Below are 20,608 nucleotides of genomic sequence, written 5' to 3'. Positions count from 1 at the left end.
TGTCCCAATCCCAACACCTGATAGGCAATTGTGCAAAATCAGTTCTAAACCAGACCTATAACGTCTATAATCTGCACCATGGGTTTGACCTATTGGAATTGACACCTATAATCTAACCTGCAATTTGACCAGTTCGGTTTCGATCCGACCCATTATGGAATCTTGAAGATCAAAGATGAATACTGTTGTTTCTTGTTGGTGGGCTGAACAAGTCCCAATTTGACGCCAAAGAATTATAGAAATTTGGAGCAAAGACAGTCGTTGGAAGCCTGCAGTCCAAAATCTCATTTAGGCCGGGGCCGAACTGGAAAGGCTTAAACCGGACATACGTTTAGTGTTTCTGGGAAAACACCACAAACACATCATATGCAAATGTGTTGGAAGATCTTGGGCTTAGGGGTTCCCATAACCGGGGGGGATGCCAGTAGAGTTCAAAATTTAGATGGCCCTAGCCCTACTAGCCCATACTACCGAAAACTTTTGAAAACTATTAAAACGCATCGGCAGGCCTAACTCACCAAATTCTGATTCTGCACTCTTGACAATAAATGGAGCCCAGAAACATGCAGAGTTGGGGCGATCAATTTTCATTTCCACACCCGAATTCAATCAATTCAAGCACAATCTTGCAGAAGTGTGTTAGGCTGTTAGCTAGGTAGCAGAGTTGGAAGCAGAATGTTGTCAATGCATCCCAGGATAAAATAATCCGAGCATACTAGTCTTGGCAAGGATAGGTAATGCTAACATGTAATCAATATAAAAATGCATGAACATATTACATTGCTAAAAGAAAAAAGGAGAGAATATCAAGGAAGCCACCAAAAATGTCCCCTCTTAAAATTACAAAATCATTATATTTGCTCATTACAGCTGGAAAATAAAAACAACATTCATTCATCTGAGCTATCTTCACTAGAATCTGGGAGCATGGGCACTGAGGCACAACAGAACATCTCTTTGTCCTTAAGGAGAAGACGACGTCCATCTGAATTCCATTTCAGATCAGTAATGGTAAGTTGGGGCAACGGAATATTCGCACAGTATGCACCAGAGGGGGTCCACATATACAGGTGTGAGCTTCCAGTGCACAGAACAAGACGTGCGCATGTTGGGTCCCATGCTGCTGCACGAATAGGTTCTTTCTGTACCAAGATTGCAGCAAGCTCAAGATGACGAATGTCCCATATCCAGAGAACAGTTGGCATGTTATCATTGCGAGTGAAGAGATACTGGCTGTCGGTGCTCCATGACAATAGACCTGTTAATTGGAGATAATTTGATCAAATCACAAATTACTGGATTCAGTTACTTGCAACCAGAGAAAGGGATCTTTGAATGTTAAGTATTTGAGGTCATATCAGTTCTCAGAAAATAATTAACTTTTTCAGTTAAATCACAAAGGCAGTACGCCAATCACATTAGAGTACATCAGGTAGTTGCACTATTTATTGTCTCTCACCAGGAAATCTCCTAAAAGTTTACTGGATTGTTGGGAGTGAACATTAATGGATTTTTGAGTAATCTACCATCTTTTGCTAATCCAAGACAATGCCATAAATTGGATGGATAAAATCACTAACGTGGTCACTTTAGTATAGATGATCTCCAAGGCAGAAATAAAGTACCATTTGCCAACTCCTTGCATGTAGTAGATGTGTGTATGGATTTAATCTTATGCAGTAGGTATATTTCGTATGGTCCATTAAAAGGCAGGTTAGGCTTCACCCAACCACATAAAATGGCAAACATCCTCATCAAAGAACATAGTTATGGTACCTATTACAACTTCAAGTACAGCAGTAGGTATGCCTATTACAACTTCAAGTAGTATCTTATGCTCAGCCAAGGCACCCAGTGCGAGCAGATGGACTCCTAAACAAGGCTGGGTAAAGCCTAACTTCGATGAGTGCTCCCTAGGAATCCAGGACCATCAGGTGTTAGTGGGGCCTTAGAGACTACACGGGATAGGAGTGATTACTGCATCCGTAGCATGTTGGAGAGGCTGTAGCAGCAAGTGCAGAGATATTTTCTCGCCTACAATGCCCAAGAATCCCCAAATGTAGAAGGCACAGAGATCAATGCCTCTGGATCCTTGGCAACTTAGAGATCATATTAGGGAGGTGGAGTTCTATCAACTCGTAAGTAGAGGTGTAAATCGGGCTGTGCCGCCCGTGGCCCAAAATGATGGTCCGCAGGCCGTGCCAAGCCCGACACGATCATGCGGGGCGGGTATATTTATATAAATTATAATTATATAATAATATATAGTATATAATATATTAACAAAATAAATATTTTTAAATTTTATTTTACTTTTATTTAATTATTGTATATATATAAGCAATTTTATACACAAAATTCATATAAAACTAAAATTTTAAGTTTTTTTACAATTTTTTTAAATAAATACCTTTGGCCCGATGCCCAGCCCGACCTGGCCCAAGGCTTGGCCCACGGGCCAGCCCGGCCCGCGGCATGGAACAGGCCCACATGGGCCTGGGCCGTGGGCCGACCCCCAAATTTTTCACCGGGGAGGGCGGCACGGCCCATGACGGCCCGCAGGCCAGCATGGCACAGCCCACTTTACACCTCTACTCGTAAGGTGTATTGGTTGAATTTTCTTTTTTCTTCTCCTTCCTTGGACCTCCCTCTTTGCACCAGAGAAGGTATCATGTAACCGCATTTTCTCCATTGATAAAATCTTTTAATCTTGTCACAAATTAATAAAAGAAAATAAAACAATGGCTTACCGATGCCTTGTTTAGGGTTTGGCTTGTCTACAGGAGGCTTTTGAGAAGGCAAGGTAATGGGTAGGTCCATTACCTTGTACCTGACTCTATAGTGTCCCTCTGGAGCATTTTCTGGAAAAGTTGAAAAAATAAATAAAAAAAAAAAAGAGTGAGATAGAATTTTCACATGCACCTCAAGGTAATCAAGTAAACAATAAAAACAACAAAAATAGCATATCAAAGATCATTGGTTCCCTACATTTTTAATAGGGAAGAAAAAGCCTGGTTACTGCAAATTCAGGTGGACTTCAAGATTGGCAAAAAGCATTGCAAAGTTCAAAAAGTGAGCAAGGGAAGGGATAATAAGAAATGATCAGATGGGGGAGAACACGTCAGATTGTGATGTAACTTTAGTTCGTTGGTTTTATTTCCCATACAATCAACAATATAAAGCTTTGACTACTGTTGCTGATTAAAAAATTAGTAGTAATAACCAATGTACCCAGTACATAAATATAGCATCTGCTAAAACTTCCCATTAGATAAACTTCTAAAAGAACAGGAGGAAGGCTGGTCAACGATAAAAGGAGGAAAGCTACTCAAAGAGCATGGTAATTATTGAGGAAAACTCGGGATAATCTCTTAGCTTATTTATCCTTATATAAGTAACAAGCCAGATTATATATGCTTAAGGCCTCTTGAGTCCTGATTCAAACAATACTAGGAACAATCACCTTAAAATTAGAGTAGTGACAACCTTAGACTTCTAGGTAGGTGTTGGCTGTTATATATCTAAAATGCATCCGTAATTTGACAAGGTTTATCTTGGAATTGTAGACCTTATTCATTACAGGACTTGAGTGATGATTATTGATTGATTAATTACAGCTTACAGGACTTATTTGGGGGTTGTTGCATAGGCAACTGAGCTCAAGTCAACAATGAGATAGAGAGCTTGCCAAGACATGATTGGTAGACAGGCCAAAATAGATAAAAGAAGTATGAGAATGACAGTTCAGTTTGCTACTTTCCTCCAAACACAATTACTTTCAACTTGGAATAGTTGTCTTTATTTTCTTTTGAATTTCTTCAAAATATATATAGTGCCCTTGTATAACATTTTTTAATTTACTGAATGACCAAACCACCAACAGGTTAACTTCCAATCACTTTATATAACATAGATGAGAAGCTGTTCCACTTTTAAGCATGCTTTGATACAATACCTCAATAAATAGATACAAAAGCTCTGTAAAAAATATAGAAAATCATTACATTATAGTTGCATTTCCTGGATAATATTTTTAAAGAAACGAGAAGGGATCGTAACATGGTTTTCTCCAACATGGACATTCTGATTTCAGTGATTTCTGAGATCAAGATATGATTTATGGAATTGATTGAAACCATCATTTTCTGCAAAATTTCAAGTCCTTAAATCATTTTCTAAACTTCAAACTGCATTTTGTTTTTGTCTTCCTTTTCTCATTTGGAGGCTAGATTTGTACCAAGTAACTTTTCATCAGAGCGTTCATTGGTCACCCATCTACATGAGGAAACCATTCCACATTCCAGTTGACTTTCCCTTATATTGTCATTATTTGTAGCTACTCCTAAGTCCTCTCAAATGTGTTACCTTACCTCCTGAATCTGTCCTTTCTAGGCTTGCCACTCATCCATCTCAATAGTACTACTCATTTTATATACAGAATATTCTCCCAATTTTGAAACCAAAATTTTGACATTTTTAAAATTGGATAACTCTCACTCTATAGAGTCCAGATTTCTCTCTTTTGCTGGCCATTTGTTATCCACTTGACAAAAATGGGGACCAATCCATGTTGAAGAACAAACTGATAACTTTTCTGACTTTTGAAAACCACTGAAATCAAAATTGTGTGGGTCCAGTTTCTTAGAAATCATCCCATAGGAATCTGTTCATGTTAGAAAACACCCCCTAAGAAGTGACAAGTGCTCACCAGAATTGCCCTGTATGAAGTCGTCACTTATACGTAATTCCGACATATCGAGTTGCAAGGGTTCATCCACCTCCTGCCCAAATTTCAGAAATACCAAGATTTGAAGTAAAAAAAAAAAGTGCAAGTTCTCAAAAAAAAAAGTACAAGTCCTATGAAATTTTAAAAAATATATATTTACCTTGAAAACAGGGGCACTACAAGGAGCACGGACTGAAGATAAGTGCATGAATTCAGCAAATGTTTTCCATGTCAGGTGATTCAATACCCGTAGCATCTGGTCATAACTCCCCGCTGCTAGAAACTGGCCACATGGGGACCAAGAAACACTTTTCACACCTAATGCACTTTCATATGCTTGGTATTTAAATAAACACCTCCCATCTGGAGAATAAATCAGAACCTGCATAATACCACACTAGCTCTAAGATTTCCGTGCTTCATCATGGCCTAAAGCATTTTAATTTAGAAAATACAAACTAATTTTACACCAAAAGCACCCTGTGCACAAAATCCTGATGTATAAATATACAAAAGACGATATGAACATTTGTACACACTGCACAAAGATCAAACACATTCTTCAGAAAGCATAGCCTCCAATATTTCCTACTTTTTAATACATTCAGCAAAGGCATGTTGGATTGGTGCCAACAATTCAATGGTTGCAAAATATAATACATACACCCAAAACTAACTTGACCATATGACATTTCCCATTTTGTTTGAACCTATCACATTTTCCAAATTCCAACTGCCCAAAGCAACAATAGTAATAGGATGTATGCAATCATCTAAGCAGCTTAATTTTTCATCTAGAGATCTCTCTTTAAGAATGAATATGGCATTAAACAGGATGGAATGGAGAAATAGGATTCATGTAGCCAACCCCATTGGGATAAGGCTTGGATGATAATGATGATGATGAAATGGGGACTAAAGAAATGAATCTGAACTGAATGGATAGAGCATATTTCGCTCCTAGAAATATTCTCTGCAACTGAATGACTAAGAAATTTAAAACAATGTCATATTTATATATAACAAAAGAAAGCACGAGTCCATAATCTCATAAAAAAGACTCAGATATTGTTAATGGCAAATATTAAAACCAGAACTCGTGAGGTAATGTTAGGCCGATAAGTTTCAAAATAAAAAATAGGGTAAAGATCATATTTACACCTTATACTCAAGAGGTGAATCCCAGATCACTATAGCACTATCATCCGGTGACCATTGAATATCAGCTAAATCTAACGTGTCAACAGCAAAAACACCCATCATCTCCCATGTCTGACAAGACAGCAGATTAATATAGTCTTTGCAATCACGTCTAGTGCAGATGGCAGCAAATTTTCCGTCTTGTGTAAAAGAAACACCCTTAGAAGCATGCTTTGGCCATTGTACATGTATGCAGGCTGTGTTTACCAGTGACCAAACTGTTAGACGTAACTGAAAATCTGATGTTGTGAGTATGTGACGACTGTCAGGGCTCCACCTTGCATAAGCAATCCCAGCATGACCTTCATCTATTTTGCAGGTCCATTCAGGCTGGGTTAATGACCATGCCTGTATCATTGGTCTCTTATAAAGACCACATAGTATGTACTCAGAGTCAAGAGCCCATTCGATATAGCTTATCTTATCCAAGCAAGAAAATAACTGTACAACCTGAATCAGAAGAAGGAATATAGAAACAAAATAAGAACTAAGACCTTCAAATAACACCGATATGGAAGCAAGGAAAGAATCCATGGGAACAAAAATCATTTTTCGCATTCCTACACCAATTTCAGAATTTTTGAGTGATAGGTACCTCACAAATAGGATTTGTAAGTTTTCCAGAAATTTACTGTTACCTCAAAATTATCATTTACAGTAACTTTCAGACTATCTGTGTATCATCATCTAAGCGTTGCCTCTGCTATATGAGGTTTGCTACATAAATCCTGTCATTCCAATCTCCTCAGTGTCATATCCATTTTTGAATTATGAACCCTTAAATTTATTTCTTACTGCTTCAACCCATGTTCTTTTTTATCTGTCCCTGGCTCTTCTAGCTCCCCCCCCCCCAACTTGTAACAGATCACTTCTCTTACAGGTACTGTAGATGGTCTTCTTTGTAGATGACAAAACCATTTTAGTCTACTTTTTTAAACTTGAATGGTAATTTTATTAACAAAATGAGAAAATTGTTACAAACATCCCAAGGAGAGGCACGAGATGCAACCTCTCCTTAAAAAAATTACAGATTAAGCAAAAGAGAAAGATTACAATGCAGCCCAGTACAAATTTCCCCTAATAACCCCTTGTTTAGCAAGGAAATCAGCCAACGCATTTGCCGACCTTCCCACCCACTGTAAACTAATGCACATGTTTCTTGTTAACCACTTAGCTTTCTTTAAGAGATCCCTGTAGCACCAAACCCCTGAATCCGAATCAGCCAGCCAACCCACAACTTTAGAGTCCCCTTCAATTATTAAATTTTCCACTCCAAGTTGATGTGCAACTTGAATACCTTGCAGGGCCGCTAACAGTTCAGCCCTATTAGAATCTTCCAAACCTATTGGACCAGAGAAAAGAGCTAATATGTTGCAATCCTTATCTCTCAAAACTCATCCTATTCCAGAGGATCCTGAGTTACCCTGATTACTCTCCCATCAAAGTTCAACTTTACACTCCCCTCAGGCAGAGGAAACCAGTCAGCAACCACCCTATGTTTTTTGGACAAGCTCACCGCCACAACTATCCAACTTCTACAGAGGTCATCAAAGGAAAAGGATTGGAAGGAATCCATAGTCCTCAACCAATGTATTGTTCTTGTCAAAATGCAGTCCTTGACACTTTGGATGTTTCTTTCTTTTTCCTGAAAAATTCTTGCATTTCTTTCTTCCCAAATTGTCGATATGGCCGCTGCTTTGATACATTTCCACATGCTCCACCCCCTTTTTGTAGCCACACAAAGAAAGAAGGTTCAAACAGTAGACAAACATCTGTAGGTAGGGTCCACCTGCGCCCAAACAAAGCAAAAATCCAATTCCAGATAGCTTCAGCAAAAGGGCAAGATAAAAGTAAGTGGAAACAATCCTCACCATTCGCATTGCACAGAATACACCTGTTAGGAGACAAACACATGACTCTGCAAACAATCCAAAGTATTGATTTTTCCATAAACCACCTCCCAGCAAAACACCATAATTTTAGGGGGAACAAGCCTAGTCCAAACCTCCTTGAACAGGAAAACCTTCTGACCAGAAGAAGAACAAAGGGACTTAAAGGAAGCACAAAAGAATGACCCTTTTGGATGGGGGCTCCAAATCCTCCTGCCCAATTGATTGGGGTCCAAAAAAAAATCACCCAGAAGATGAAGAAGATCTGAAACACATGGAAGTTCATAGTCCCTTGAGCCTCTTTGAAACCCAAAATTCCAACTTAGAGACTGAGGAAGGACAGGAAAGGGGAGGAATGAGAAACAACATTCAATTTAAGCATGGAGATGGAATAAAGGGAAGGAAAGAAGTCCATTAGAGCTGAATTACCCACCCAAATATCTTCCCAAAATAAAACAGAGTTACAAAACAAACATCGTACTTGATAAAGTTCAGAAATAAGGAAGGATGTCATGAATTGCTTTCCAAGGAGTGGATGAAGTAGCCTGACGTGATACACCAGTATTCCAGACATTTTCCAAAGAACCATGAATATTATCAATCACCTCATGCCACAGTCTCTCTCTCTCTCTCCAATGGCCATCTTCATAGTCATTTCCCCAAAAGAGCTACAGTCTTAAGGACTAGATTGCCTAAGTTCAAACCACCTTCTTCCTTGCTCCTACACACTACATCCCACCTTATTAAATGGTCCTTTTTCTCATCCCCTGGTTCCCAAAGAAAGTTCCTCATCAATCTCTCCAACTTCTCGGCCTCCCTAACAGGAATTCTAAACACCGAGAGATAATAAAATGCCAAGTTAGCTAAGGTAGCTCTCAGCAAGGTTATTCTACCCCTATAGAGATATAACTCTTTTTTCCAAGCTGCCAACCTTTTTTCAAACTTCTCCAATATTGGATTTGGGTCCCAAAAGCAACTCCCCTTTGGGTTAGCACCTAGAGGAAGGCCTAGCCGCCTACGTAAGACAAAGGCCAAGAAGAGCTAGTACAATCTAAACACTCTGCAATAGAACCAATAGCCCTCTCATCCGTATTAATGCCCACCACACAGCTCTTGTCCAGATTTATCTTCAGATTGGAGATACTCTAGAAGTGTGTTACCAAACCTCTTAGATTCCTCACCTTACCCAGGTTGCCCCCTTCACAGAATTATTATGTCATCAGCAAAATGGAGGTGGGTTACCAAAACTCTATTTCTACCTATCCTCCAACCCTTTATTACATCTTCCCTATTTGCTTTTGTGATTAATTTACTAAAGACATCAGCTACGAGGGTGAAAAGAAAGGGCGAGAAAGGGCCACCTTATCTTGGGCTTCTGCAAACTAGAAATAAATCCCTAACCATGCCATTGACCAACATTGAAACGTGGCAGGAATTGACACAACCCTTCATCCAATTACACCATCTTTCTCTAAATCCACAACTCCTTAGTACCTCAATCAAAAAATTCCAGTCCACCAAATCATGAGCCTTTTCTAAGCCCAACTTACAGGCAAAACCTTGTCGACAAGACCTCCTCACTTCCTCCATACATCCATTAGCTATCAGGATTTGATCAATTATTTGTCTCCCTTGCACAAAAGCTCACTGGGCTTGACTAATGATGGAGGGGAGAACTTTCCTTTAACCTCAAAGACAATACCTTATCCAGAATTTTGTAGATACACCAAGGTAAATTCAAAAAAATTAATCTCTAACCTTACCCTTTCTAGTTTTCCCACTCATCCATCTTAACATTCGCATTTCTATTACACTCATTTTTTTAGATATGGTGTTTCTTGATTGTACAACACTCTGGGCCCATAAGCTCATACAACTTTATTGGCCTTACAACCCTTTTATAAAATTTTCCTTCTGGCCTGAATGGTATTCTCCAACTGCATAAGGCTCCAGATGCACCCCTTTATTTTGTCCATCTTGACCTAATTTTGTGAGTGGCATCCTCCTCGATATGGATTCTCAAACCGAGGTAACAGAAAATATCACATTGAGATATCTCCCCAGGTCTCTAATCCCAAGTGCATCCTGATTTGCACTCCTATTATTGTTAAATTCACATTGCATATATTTTGTTTTAGTTCTACTTATTTAAAAACCTCTTCTTTCTAACTGCCTTTTAAATCATCGGTCTAGCTTTGTTTTTTAGCTTCCTTTCTTGTCTGTTTACATTTTCCAAGTTTTCTACATTTTTAGTCTTCAACAATCTTTATAACATGCATATTCTGCTTTGATTATATTGTGGACCTTCTCTTCATTCCGACAAACGTCTTTTTCTACCTTTATTTATATCATTAGCCACTTTAAGTTACACGCCATTAATCTCTTCATCTTTTGCTGCCTTTTTTAATCTAATGAACCAATTTTGTGTTGCTGATCAAATAAAATAAAATCATTGTCCTTGTACTATCATCTTGCCTCTAAATTGTGTGTAAAGAGACTGGGCCGAATGGGCCCTAATAGCCTCTCATGTGATATCCTTTATTTTATCTTTTATTTTATGTTGATGGGCCTCACTTAATGGGCATGTTATTTGTTCTTGCTTTACTTTCTTTATGTAACTGCCATGCTGGCCGCCCACTTAAGGGTATACTTGTCATCATCAATTTTTAAAGATTAATAAAAAATAGGGTTAGAGGAGAAGGGTGATTATTCGACTTCTTCTTCTCTTACCTCTTCTCTTCGCCATCTTCCTCTCTTATGTAGTTATTCAGATCTGTTCTATTCTGCTAATCACTAAATTTAATCTTGATATTAGAAGACTGATTTACATCTTGGTATCAAAGCGGGTTCAGCTCTTCTTTCTTCTTTTTTCTTTGTTCCTGCACACTCTAAAATCAAGAGAGTGTATGGAGAGATAGGTTCTCTATAGTATAGAGAATCACTTGCCTAGTTGGTATAAGGGTTTGGAGAGTTTAGTTCTGGCCAAATTTTGCCAAGAAGTGATGTTGTTTTGTTGCTGCCCAAAACCCTAGCCAACTGGAGAGTTTCGAGTTACCAGGAAAGGTGAAGCTTGGGTGTGGCGCTCTGTGCTTGGAAGGTGTCTTGTGACTGCTAAAGGAGGGCGATTCAGGTTTGGAAGAGTTTGGGTTACTCTGGTAGGTGCGGCAGTGTCTTCTCTCTCCCGCCCATTTGTTGGACAGAGCAAAACCCTAGTTTTTCAAGCACCCGCTTTGTATCTCGGGATGTCACCTTTGCAGAGTTGACTCCCTTCTTCAGTATTCCTCCTGAGGGGGAGAAATCTAATGAGTAATTTGCTTTGTCTCCAGCTGTTCCGCTTCCCATTCCTTGTGAGTCCGATCATGAGGTGTCCACCTCTTCCACTGGACCTACCCCTGATGTCCCTGCTCCCCCTCCTGCTTCTGCTCTTGCTCTCTAGAGGTGGTACCAAAGGTGGAGATTCAGACATGTGCAGGTTGTTTCCACTCCTTCAGAAGAGCATCTTGTCACTCTCATCATTCCTAAGGAAACAGGTCAGCCCTCTACTGACCCATCTCTGACTGTTCCAGACCTTGATCTTCCTATTTCTCTTCGCAAGGGCAAGCGGAAGTGTACAGCCCATTATATATCCAAACACTTATCTTACAGCCTTCTCTCCCCTTCCTACTACTCTTTTCTTGCCTCTGTTTCTTTCCATGTGATACCCAGGTCTGTACCGGAAGCTTTATCTCAAGCTGAATGGAGGGATGCTATGATGACTGAACTTGATGCACTGCATAAGAATCATACCTGGGACATTGTGGACTTGTCGGAAGGAAAGAAACCAGTGGGTTGTAGGTGTTTACTATTAAATATCACTCTGATGGCTCTGTTGAGAGGTTTAAGGCTCGGTTGGTTGCTAAGGGTTACACCCAAATGTATGGCATTGACTATCTGGAGACATTTGCTCCTGTAGCTAAGATGACTTCAGCCAGGGTTTTACTTTCTCTAACAACTACTTTTGACTGGCCCCTACACCAGTTTGATGTTAAGAATGCCTTCTTGAATGGAAAACTGCATGAAGAGATCTATATGTCTCTACCTCTAGGAGTGTATGGGAAAGAAATGAAAGGCAAGGTGTGTAAACTACACAAATCCCTTTATGGTCTCAAACAATCTCCTCGTGCTTGGTTTGAGAGATTTCGGACTGCTATTGTCTCCTTTGGCTACATTCAAACACAATCTGATCATACACTATTCTTGAAGAGAGATGACTCTCTGGTGACCTTCTTGATTGTTTATGTTGATGATATTGTGGTCACGGGTATGACATTGAAGAGGCCAGCAAACTAAAAGCATTTCACAACTCTGAATTTGACATCAAAGATTTGGGAGATCTTCGGTATTTCTTGGGCATTGAAATTGCTCGATCTAAGGATGGTAATATTCATATCTCAGCGCAAATATGTCCTTGATCTTCTTGCTGAAACTGGTAAACTTGGAGCTAAACCTATCTCCACTCCCATTGATCCTAATCATAAGCTTTCTGCCACAGATGGTGCACCTTTGTCTGATAAAGGAGTGTTTCAGAGACTGTTTGGGAAGTTGTTATACCTTTGTATGACTCGGCCAGATATTTCCTATGCAGTAAGTGTTCTCAGTCAGTTTATGCATTCTCCCAGAGATACTCATCTAGTTGTTGCAGAAAGGGTTCTGTGCTACTTGAAAGGTACTCCAGGGAAAGGTATTCTATTTGTTAAGCATGGTCACATGAAGCTGGAAGCCTTTACTGATGCAGATTGGACAGGATGTATTGATGACAGAATGTCATCCTCAGGTTATTGTGCTCTGGTTGCTGGGAATATTGTTTCTTGGAAGAGTAAGAAACAATCAGTAGTTGCTAGATCTTCAGTTGAAGCAGAATACAGGGCAATGGCTCATGGTGTGTCAGAATTACTATGGTTACGATCCCATCTAGAGGAGTTGGGTGTGGACTATTAAAAACCAATGATGCTCTATTGTGACAACCAAGCAGCTATCAACATTGCACATAATCCTGTTCAGCATAATAGAACTAAGCACATTGAGGTTGATAGGCATTTCATAAAGGAAAGAGTCTCTTCAGGAGAAGTTTGTTTACCATTTATCACATCAGAAGAGCAACTGGCTGATATCTTGACCAAGGGAGTTCCCAGGGGGAAATTGAAACACTATATAAGCAAGCCGGGCATGATTGAAATCTATGCTCAGCTTGAGGGGGAGTGTAAAGAGACTGGGTCGAATGGGCCCTAACAGCCTCTCATGTGATATCCTTTATTTTATCTTTTATTTTATGTTGATGGGCCTCACTTAATGAGCCTGTTATTTGTTCTTGCTTTACTTTCTTTATGTAATTTCCATACTGGCCGCCCACTTAAGGGTATACTTGTCATCATCAATTTTTAGAGATTAATAAAAAATAGGGTCAGAGGAGAAGGGTGATTATTCGACTTCTTCTTCTCTTACCTCTTCTCTTCGCCATCTTCCTCTCTTATATAGTTATTCAGATTTGTTCTATTCTGCTAATCACTAAATTTAATCTTGATATTAGAGGACTGATTTACATCTTTGTGTTAATTTTTTTTGTCCACATAAATTTTGGGACTTATTAGATGTGCTCAGAATGCATACCTAGTGATTATCAGATGTTATTGGTATGGCACAAATAACCAACAACAACAACAAAAACTTCACTACATAACAAAAATTGGACTTAAATTATGTATTGTTGTTCAGGTCAGATGCAAATTTTCTCCTTTTCTTCAACAAATTTATTTTCTATGATAGTTTCACATGAGAAACAAATCAAAGAAATAAAATAAAATGCATAAAAGTCCTGATATAAGCCCATTAATTCTAAAATTTGGATCATAACTTCTTAATGCAACCAATGTTTTGAATGAAGTAAGTACCTTGAGTGAGAGAACATCCCGAATCACTAGGCGATAATCAACAGCAACAGCAAGATAACGTGCATTTGGTGAGAAACAACAAGGACCTGTCTGTTTATAAGCCTCTGTGAACTCCATTAATAACCTCAGCAAAAGTAGTGACACTGAGATCTCAAAGCTCTGGTTTCGAAAGCAACCAGGTTCTAATCATTTTCTGATAAACTGTAATCAATGAGAACCCATATCTTTTTAATGTGATAGATTGGTTGGCCTTGAATTATCCTGAATTACCTTCTCTTTTAGCTGCAATCTGAAGCATGAATTATACTAAATAAGGGAATGTCTCTACAGTTTAGAACATAAGTATGCCCCAGATTGGCTCCTGAACTGATTCAATATATGGCAACCTACATTCTTCAAAACCTAGATTCTTGGAGCACTTGAGTCATTGAGAAAATTTATGGTAAAAGAAGTTTAAATATTTGAATGAAATATATAAAAATAATACACACACACACGCACACATACACATACACATACATACATACATACACATATATATATATAAATGCTATGACCAGAACCATAGGTACACAGGTAGCCCCGGATCAGTAAATGTAAATCACAACCAACATTTTCATCTGTGGTAATTTTTTATTTTAATGGGCTTGCCTATAAATGTACATGAAAGGGATCCATATTGGAAATGATCAGAGACCTGGGAATTAGAACCATAAGAGTAAAAATTGGCATTCGATTGATTGATCGGAATCAATACAAATAAAATGGATGTTGCGAAGAAATAAAATGGGGGGGGGGGGGGGTAATATGTACATGTATACGTACATATTTGAAGATGCATATTGTAGATTGATGTATAATACAGTACAACTTTATTCAATAATAGATAGTGTGGTAGAAAGGTTCATATTTTTCTTTCTACCATACTATCGAACTTCATATACTGCAGATTCTAGTCCGCTCATTCATTTAGGACATGGAATATGAATCCCTTTCATTCCTTCAATTATTGATAAGAACAAAGATAAGAAGTCAAGTTTCATTCAAATTAATCATTATGACTGACTGTTTTTACGTAGATGATAAGTAAAAAAGCAGTAGGAACTAGAATGAACAGTGCAGTAGCAATAAATGCGAGAAGGTAATATTTTATTTACTCCAACATCTTAAAGCACTAAGCTGCCTTGGGAAGAAATATACATAATTCTACGTTATTGGAATAGAAAGATATCCACAAATTGTAACCTCATATTATTGGAGGCAAAATCTTATAACCCTATAAATATGAAATACCAAGAAAAAAGATGTTCACAAGGACTTACAAGCAGGAAAAAAAAAACGCATGAGGGTGCATATTGTGTGAGAAAGTGAAAAGACAAACTGCATGGACATGTAAAAGTGGCATAGTTGTCAAGGCGATGCCTAGGCGACAAGGCGCTCTTAGGGGCTCACCTCGCCTAATCGCCAAGTAGTTTTGTACATTGTGTTATAAAATACTTTTGTATTCTTAATTGATTGAGATTATAATTATAAAATAGACATTATTAAACTAAAATGTTCATTTTGTTTGTATATAATTATGTACCAGTTTCTTTTTATTATTTTCTTTTTTGTTAGGATTTAATTAACACACACATTGCTAAATGCTGCATTGAACTCTCAAAGACTTCAAAACCTGAACCAATAAGTAAGGAAGAACTTAAAATTTTATCAAATCAACACATTAAATTTTTCTTCTTTTCTTTTTTGTCCTGTGGAAAAAATAGGGGTTCAGCCTCTTTTTTTATTTTCTTTTCTTTCTTCTTTTTCTTCTCATGAATATGTTGATTTTCTATACTTTAACATGAAGTTTATACTTTTCTAATGAAAATCATGGATAATTATTGAGGAAATATGGTTATGGAACCTAGGAACTACCCTAGGATATGCGTTTTTTTACTTATTAAAAAAAAAAATCCATTGCCTAGGCAGGCACCTAGGCAACTAGGCAACAAGGTGCCCCTGCCCCCCTATCGCCTAGCCTCGCTTTGGCACCTTGAAAACTATGAAAAGTGGTGTAAACATACTGTGGCACTTAATCATTGGAATTTGATCATTTTTTAAAGACTAGTAGATAGATTTTCCGTGACAAAAAATCATGATGATCTAGTCATATGACCTAATTTCTTCAAAAAAATATCATATAACCTAAAGGCTTTGAAATAAAAAGCAATCAATATGGACCGTAGATATGCTTATTTACTATTTCTAACAGAGAACCTATTAGGCTCCGGATTATTCAACGACAGAAAAAAAAAAAAAAAAAATCTCCATAAATGTGTAAAAAACGTGAAGAATCTAGATATCAAAATGCAGAAAAACATTACTTGTTTATCTATTTTATAATATAAAATTTGTATATTTGTAAACACGCAGGTTTTTGTATCTGATTTTGCTTGAAGTTCTTCCCTTCTCCTCCATGCTATATTTCCGGTTACAGATTTGAAGATATTCACTTCTCCTCCATGTCATCTTCTTGGAAGAAGCACCAAGAAATGACACAGTGACACAGAAAAGCAGGGTTATTAATAATAATTTGATGGAACGAAGATGCACCAAACCAGTGTTACGGAGAACGCCAAAAAATCACCTTAGAAGGATACATTGAACGAGTGCACAGATTTCATGGCTATCGGTGAGAAAGGAAGCTTGAGGGTGAACAGATCGATCCGAAAACCAAGAAAGAACCTGCAAGTATTGTTGTTCACTACCCTCAGAGAGAAATGCTTCTGCTGGGTTACTGTCACTGTCACCTGACTGCCATTACCGCTGTTATGCAAGACTCGAGGTCGGAGAAAGAAGGAAAAGAAAGCAGAGGGGGATCGACGGGAAACAAAGATGGTTTCTCATCTCTACCTTTTGTTCTTCCTAGAAAATGCTTTTTTACATTTGTATTCTCCTACTGTCTTTCCCTTCTCGCTATGCACAAAATCCTCTAGTCAAAAAATCTCAACACTTCCTCTCCCGTGTCTAATTTGTTTCTTGCCAACAATGCTTCCTCCTCAGTTTTCCATTCTCTTCTTCCGTTTAGAGACTTCATGATATCAATGCTTGTGTTCCTATTTTTTTGTAACAGGTAACGAACCTATGCAGCAGAAAGAACCCCGTGGAGCATCTTACCTGCAATTTGCAGAATACTCTTCCATGCCATTCCGGCTAAACCCTTTGTAGCTGACAACAAAAAATAGTTGAAGTTCAGGAAACAAGAAAAGCAGCTCGAGACTCACAGTCGGAAGCCACAATCCTCGATCCTCCTCTAGGGTGCATGTGAATGTCCCGCCCCAGACCCCCAGCGGTTCCTCGATCCTCCTATAATCCGAGCTCACTCAACCCTCTAAAACCTCTTTGCCATGATCTCGATCTAGGGTAAAGAAAACTGTTCCAGTGATACTGAACAATTCAGTCCGAACCAGAGGGACCTTGGTGGGGAACTGGGGATGCTTAAGAATCGATACCGGATCTGCTTAACCCGTGTAGTCCACGGGTAACACGGGCAATTCTTGGCTCCTACCGTGGCCTTTTGCCGGTTGCCGGACTCCGACCACCTGTGATTTTGAGATTTTCATGACTAAAACGTAAATCATAAATCATAAACCCTGACCCAAAACCCCTTTAGTTGGACGCATGCTCAGATGGGTAAATGGGTCGGTTTCACCCAAAGCTAGATGGCTTCAAATTGACTCTATAGATAGGGTAACCAACCCCACCCATGCAAGTTACAAAGTATGAGGATTTACGCCATCCAATCGGATTCAAACTTCAAAGAATTGATTTTGATTGGCCTTGTGTAACGGGGCTTAAGTCACTTCGGATAAACCAACCTATAAATTTCAAAACACTTTGGGATGTAAATACCTAAACCAAACACTTATGGTTATAAAGATCACGGTCTCATTTGCCCATTAAATCACTCAAGTGAATTGATCATTTTTCTTTAATTTAATATTTGATGTATAAATTAGGTAATGTAGAGAAAGTATTGTTTGTAGACTTCAAATTATAATTATATAATACTAATAATAATTATTATTATTATTACTATTATTAAAAATTTAGTGTAAACATTTTGTCAATTAGATTTCTAGTCAATCACATTTGATAGTTGCAATCAATTTTATGTACTTATGACATTTATTGTAAATGAATAAAGTGCATATTTGATTCATGTCATGTGGTGTGTTTTTGTATAATACCTTTAAAACCGGACACTTATGAGATTTGTGTTGGTTTAGAACGTTCACAGCCAGTGGGTCGGTCTAGGGAGACCTATCCTGATAAGGCTGACACTGATGTACCGCCAAGTCGGTTGGGGTGGTCTATCTCTGCCACTAGGGTGAGACTCGAGGTACATGTAGTGTGGGATCAGTTGAGACCTTGAACCAGACCAGAATTCCAGTATTGCCCTGGACTTTGGCGATTAATGGGAAAAAGTGGCATGTTACACCTGACCCCTAAACTCGATTATGGCACCACACTAGGTGGCAGATTAGGCCATCTTTGATATGCCAATCAATGAGACCCTTAGAGGGGGTCAAAACCCGGGTATGTTGAGATGGTTCATGAACTCATATGAGTTGGTGATCATAGTGACAGGATCAGCCCCTTTGTCGGACAAAGGTAATGATCGAGGAAATGCACTCTCTCTGATGGAAACCAAAACTGTCGACAGTTGATTTCAATCGTTGAAATTTTGTTTTGCAAAATATATTTATATATTATAATATATATAGGTTTCCAAAATTGTTTGCAAAATGTTTTAATCCCTAGGGTCCATGTAAGAGGAGAGTGCAGCACTATACCTTGCAGTCGGGGGAGAGGTCCTCCCATGTCGGGCAGTGTTTGATCATTATGGGCTGAGAGGATAAGTGTAAGGCTATTAAGGGTTAAACCTAATGGGTTAATCTTGCATCTGCCCACAGTCATTGGGTGTTACAAGGTGGTTTGGTCCAATGACCATTTAGTGTAAGTGTTGTGCCCATAGAGTTCATATGATGGGCTCAAGGGGTTCACTGGGCTTTCTAGTGAATTCGGCTAGGCCTTGTGACAAAGACTGAGCCGAACCCTTGTGGTTGATGTGTAGATCAACATTTGGGTCCCACGCCATACAGAAAAAAGCTCAACTAAGCAGCAATTTGGAAGGCTTAAGTGAGCACATACACTTAATGGGCCAAAAGCCCAAAACGAGCTGGGCTAATTAGATTAGCTTGAATGGGGTGAATCTAAGATATGGACCAACCTTAAAAGATAAGGGAAAGTCCCTATCCACTCAGTAAGAGTCTAGATTTGAATATGATTCAAAACTGGAAACTCCTAATCAAATTAGGAGGGTTGATCATGGTCTGTAGATTAGATAAGGACTCTACCTTATCACTTAAATGGATCAACATCTCCTAATGGGATTAGGAGTTTATCCCTTTAGGGTTATAAAGGGAGGAGGGGGCGGCAGCCTCAAAACACACTCATCTAAGATACAAATACAACACAAAAGAGAGAAATCAGCATATAGTGATACTGCGCCAATTTCTCTCTGTCGTCGCTGCCATTAGCAGTTCATCTCCACCTACGTGGGAGTCATCAAGAAGCGTTATTGATTTCAGTTCTTTGGGAAAGAATTGAAAAGAAGTTGTGCTCACTTGTCGTCCAGTGGGTTCTTGCAAAAGATCCAGTTCTTGTGAAGAACGTTGTTGATTCTGCTGCGCCCTTTTTAGTGGGAGTAGTCTTTGGTGATTTTTTTGGGCGTGAACACCTTCATTGGGGGATACTAATTCTCCGTATCAGGTATTTCCCTCTCCTACTGCTTTGTTCAAATCTAGTTCGGTTCTTGATTAAAGATTGATCATTGAAAATTAGTTTTCTAAAATAGGGAATGTGATGTCTAGTCAATCACATTTGATAGTAACATTATTAATGATGCACTTTGTGGTTATGTAATTCATTCACATTTATAGTTTTAATTTTTAATGTTTAAAAATGTTAAGTTAATATATACTTTTGTGTCAAGGTAAGTTTGGCATTGCTTAAAAATAGGTGCTTATTCAATAGGACCACACCAATAAGCAATTATTTGTATTTGGAAAATAAATTCAAATGAGTGCTTATTCCCAAGGATGTACTTATTTGATAAGCTCAATTTTTTTGCTTATTTTTAAGTGCTTGTTTCCTTTTTGGCTCTTGTCTAGGCATGTCTTTTTGAAAAAAAACAAAAAACTTATACTAACCTTGTTTGAAATGAGTGTTTTTTTTTTCACCAAAAGCTTACTAGAATAAGCACTCCCAAACTCCACCTATGCTCAACAACATATGTAGGTTCATATATATATAGTTCGGATTAGATCAATGACTTGTACGCGTGAACAAACTCAGTGAAAATATATATATATATATATATATATATTTCATTGCATGAAAGACAAGTGTCAATACTCTATCTATCTCTCCTCTAAACACTTCTCTCTTTTTTCATTGCATGAGAGACGAATGTCAACACTCTATCTCTCTCTCCTTTGACCACTTCTCTCTTTTGGTTTTTTTTTCTTCAACCCTTCTTCCCACTCTCCCTATTCATCTTCCCGTTCTCAATGTCCATCTTCAACCTCTCAACCTCTTTTTTTCTCTCTCACTCCCCGATTTAGCAATAAACAAACGAGATAACTCGCAAAAAGTGTGAAGTTAAACGAGGAAGCAAAACCTGCAAGCAAATGAAACCCTACACCTGAAAAGTAGGAGTTAGAAGGGAACAAACAATTACATTGATTGTTCTCAAACGCATGGAGTTTATTCATCTACGACAAGGATTTTTTGTCTACAGTTTGATTTGGCGAAGATTT

At 38.4% G+C, this 20,608-nt stretch overlaps 1 protein-coding gene across 4 annotated transcripts; it reads right to left on the bottom strand.

Moving 5' to 3' along the window:
• Positions 1 to 721: 721 nt before the first annotated feature.
• LOC148880505 (Transducin/WD40 repeat-like superfamily protein) lies at positions 722 to 17,508 on the bottom strand. Of its 4 annotated transcripts, none has more exons than XM_088962429.1 (7): positions 16,372 to 17,508; positions 13,743 to 14,031; positions 5,888 to 6,376; positions 4,887 to 5,108; positions 4,709 to 4,781; positions 2,751 to 2,861; positions 722 to 1,258 (listed from the first exon to the last, which is right to left on the bottom strand). In XM_088962429.1, the coding sequence occupies exons 2-7, from the start codon at positions 13,857 to 13,859 to the stop codon at positions 891 to 893; spliced, it is 1,380 nt and encodes a 459-aa protein (XP_088818555.1). In that variant the 5' UTR covers positions 13,860 to 14,031; positions 16,372 to 17,508; the 3' UTR covers positions 722 to 890. The 4 variants fall into 4 exon arrangements, with proteins under 4 accessions (XP_088818555.1, XP_088818556.1, XP_088818554.1 ...); XM_088962430.1 differs by having other exon boundaries at positions 16,385 to 17,324; XM_088962428.1 differs by having other exon boundaries at positions 13,743 to 13,901; positions 16,372 to 17,197.
• Positions 17,509 to 20,608: the final 3,100 nt, after the last annotated feature.

Source organism: Nelumbo lutea, chromosome 1 (genome assembly GCF_056320005.1).
Source record: "Nelumbo lutea isolate HS-2025 chromosome 1, American lotus-T2T, whole genome shotgun sequence".
In the NCBI taxonomy this organism is placed as follows: Eukaryota; Viridiplantae; Streptophyta; class Magnoliopsida; order Proteales; family Nelumbonaceae; genus Nelumbo; species Nelumbo lutea.
This window is presented reverse-complemented; position numbering and strand designations above follow the sequence as displayed.

Coding starts and splice junctions, on each gene's coding strand:
- LOC148880505 (XM_088962428.1), bottom strand. Junction 6,377..13,742: donor GGGATGTTCTCTCACTCAAG/GTACTTACTTCA, acceptor CTTCTGATTCAG/GTTGTACAGTTATTTTCTTG. Junction 5,109..5,887: donor ATTCACCTCTTGAGTATAAG/GTGTAAATATGA, acceptor GGTATTATGCAG/GTTCTGATTTATTCTCCAGA.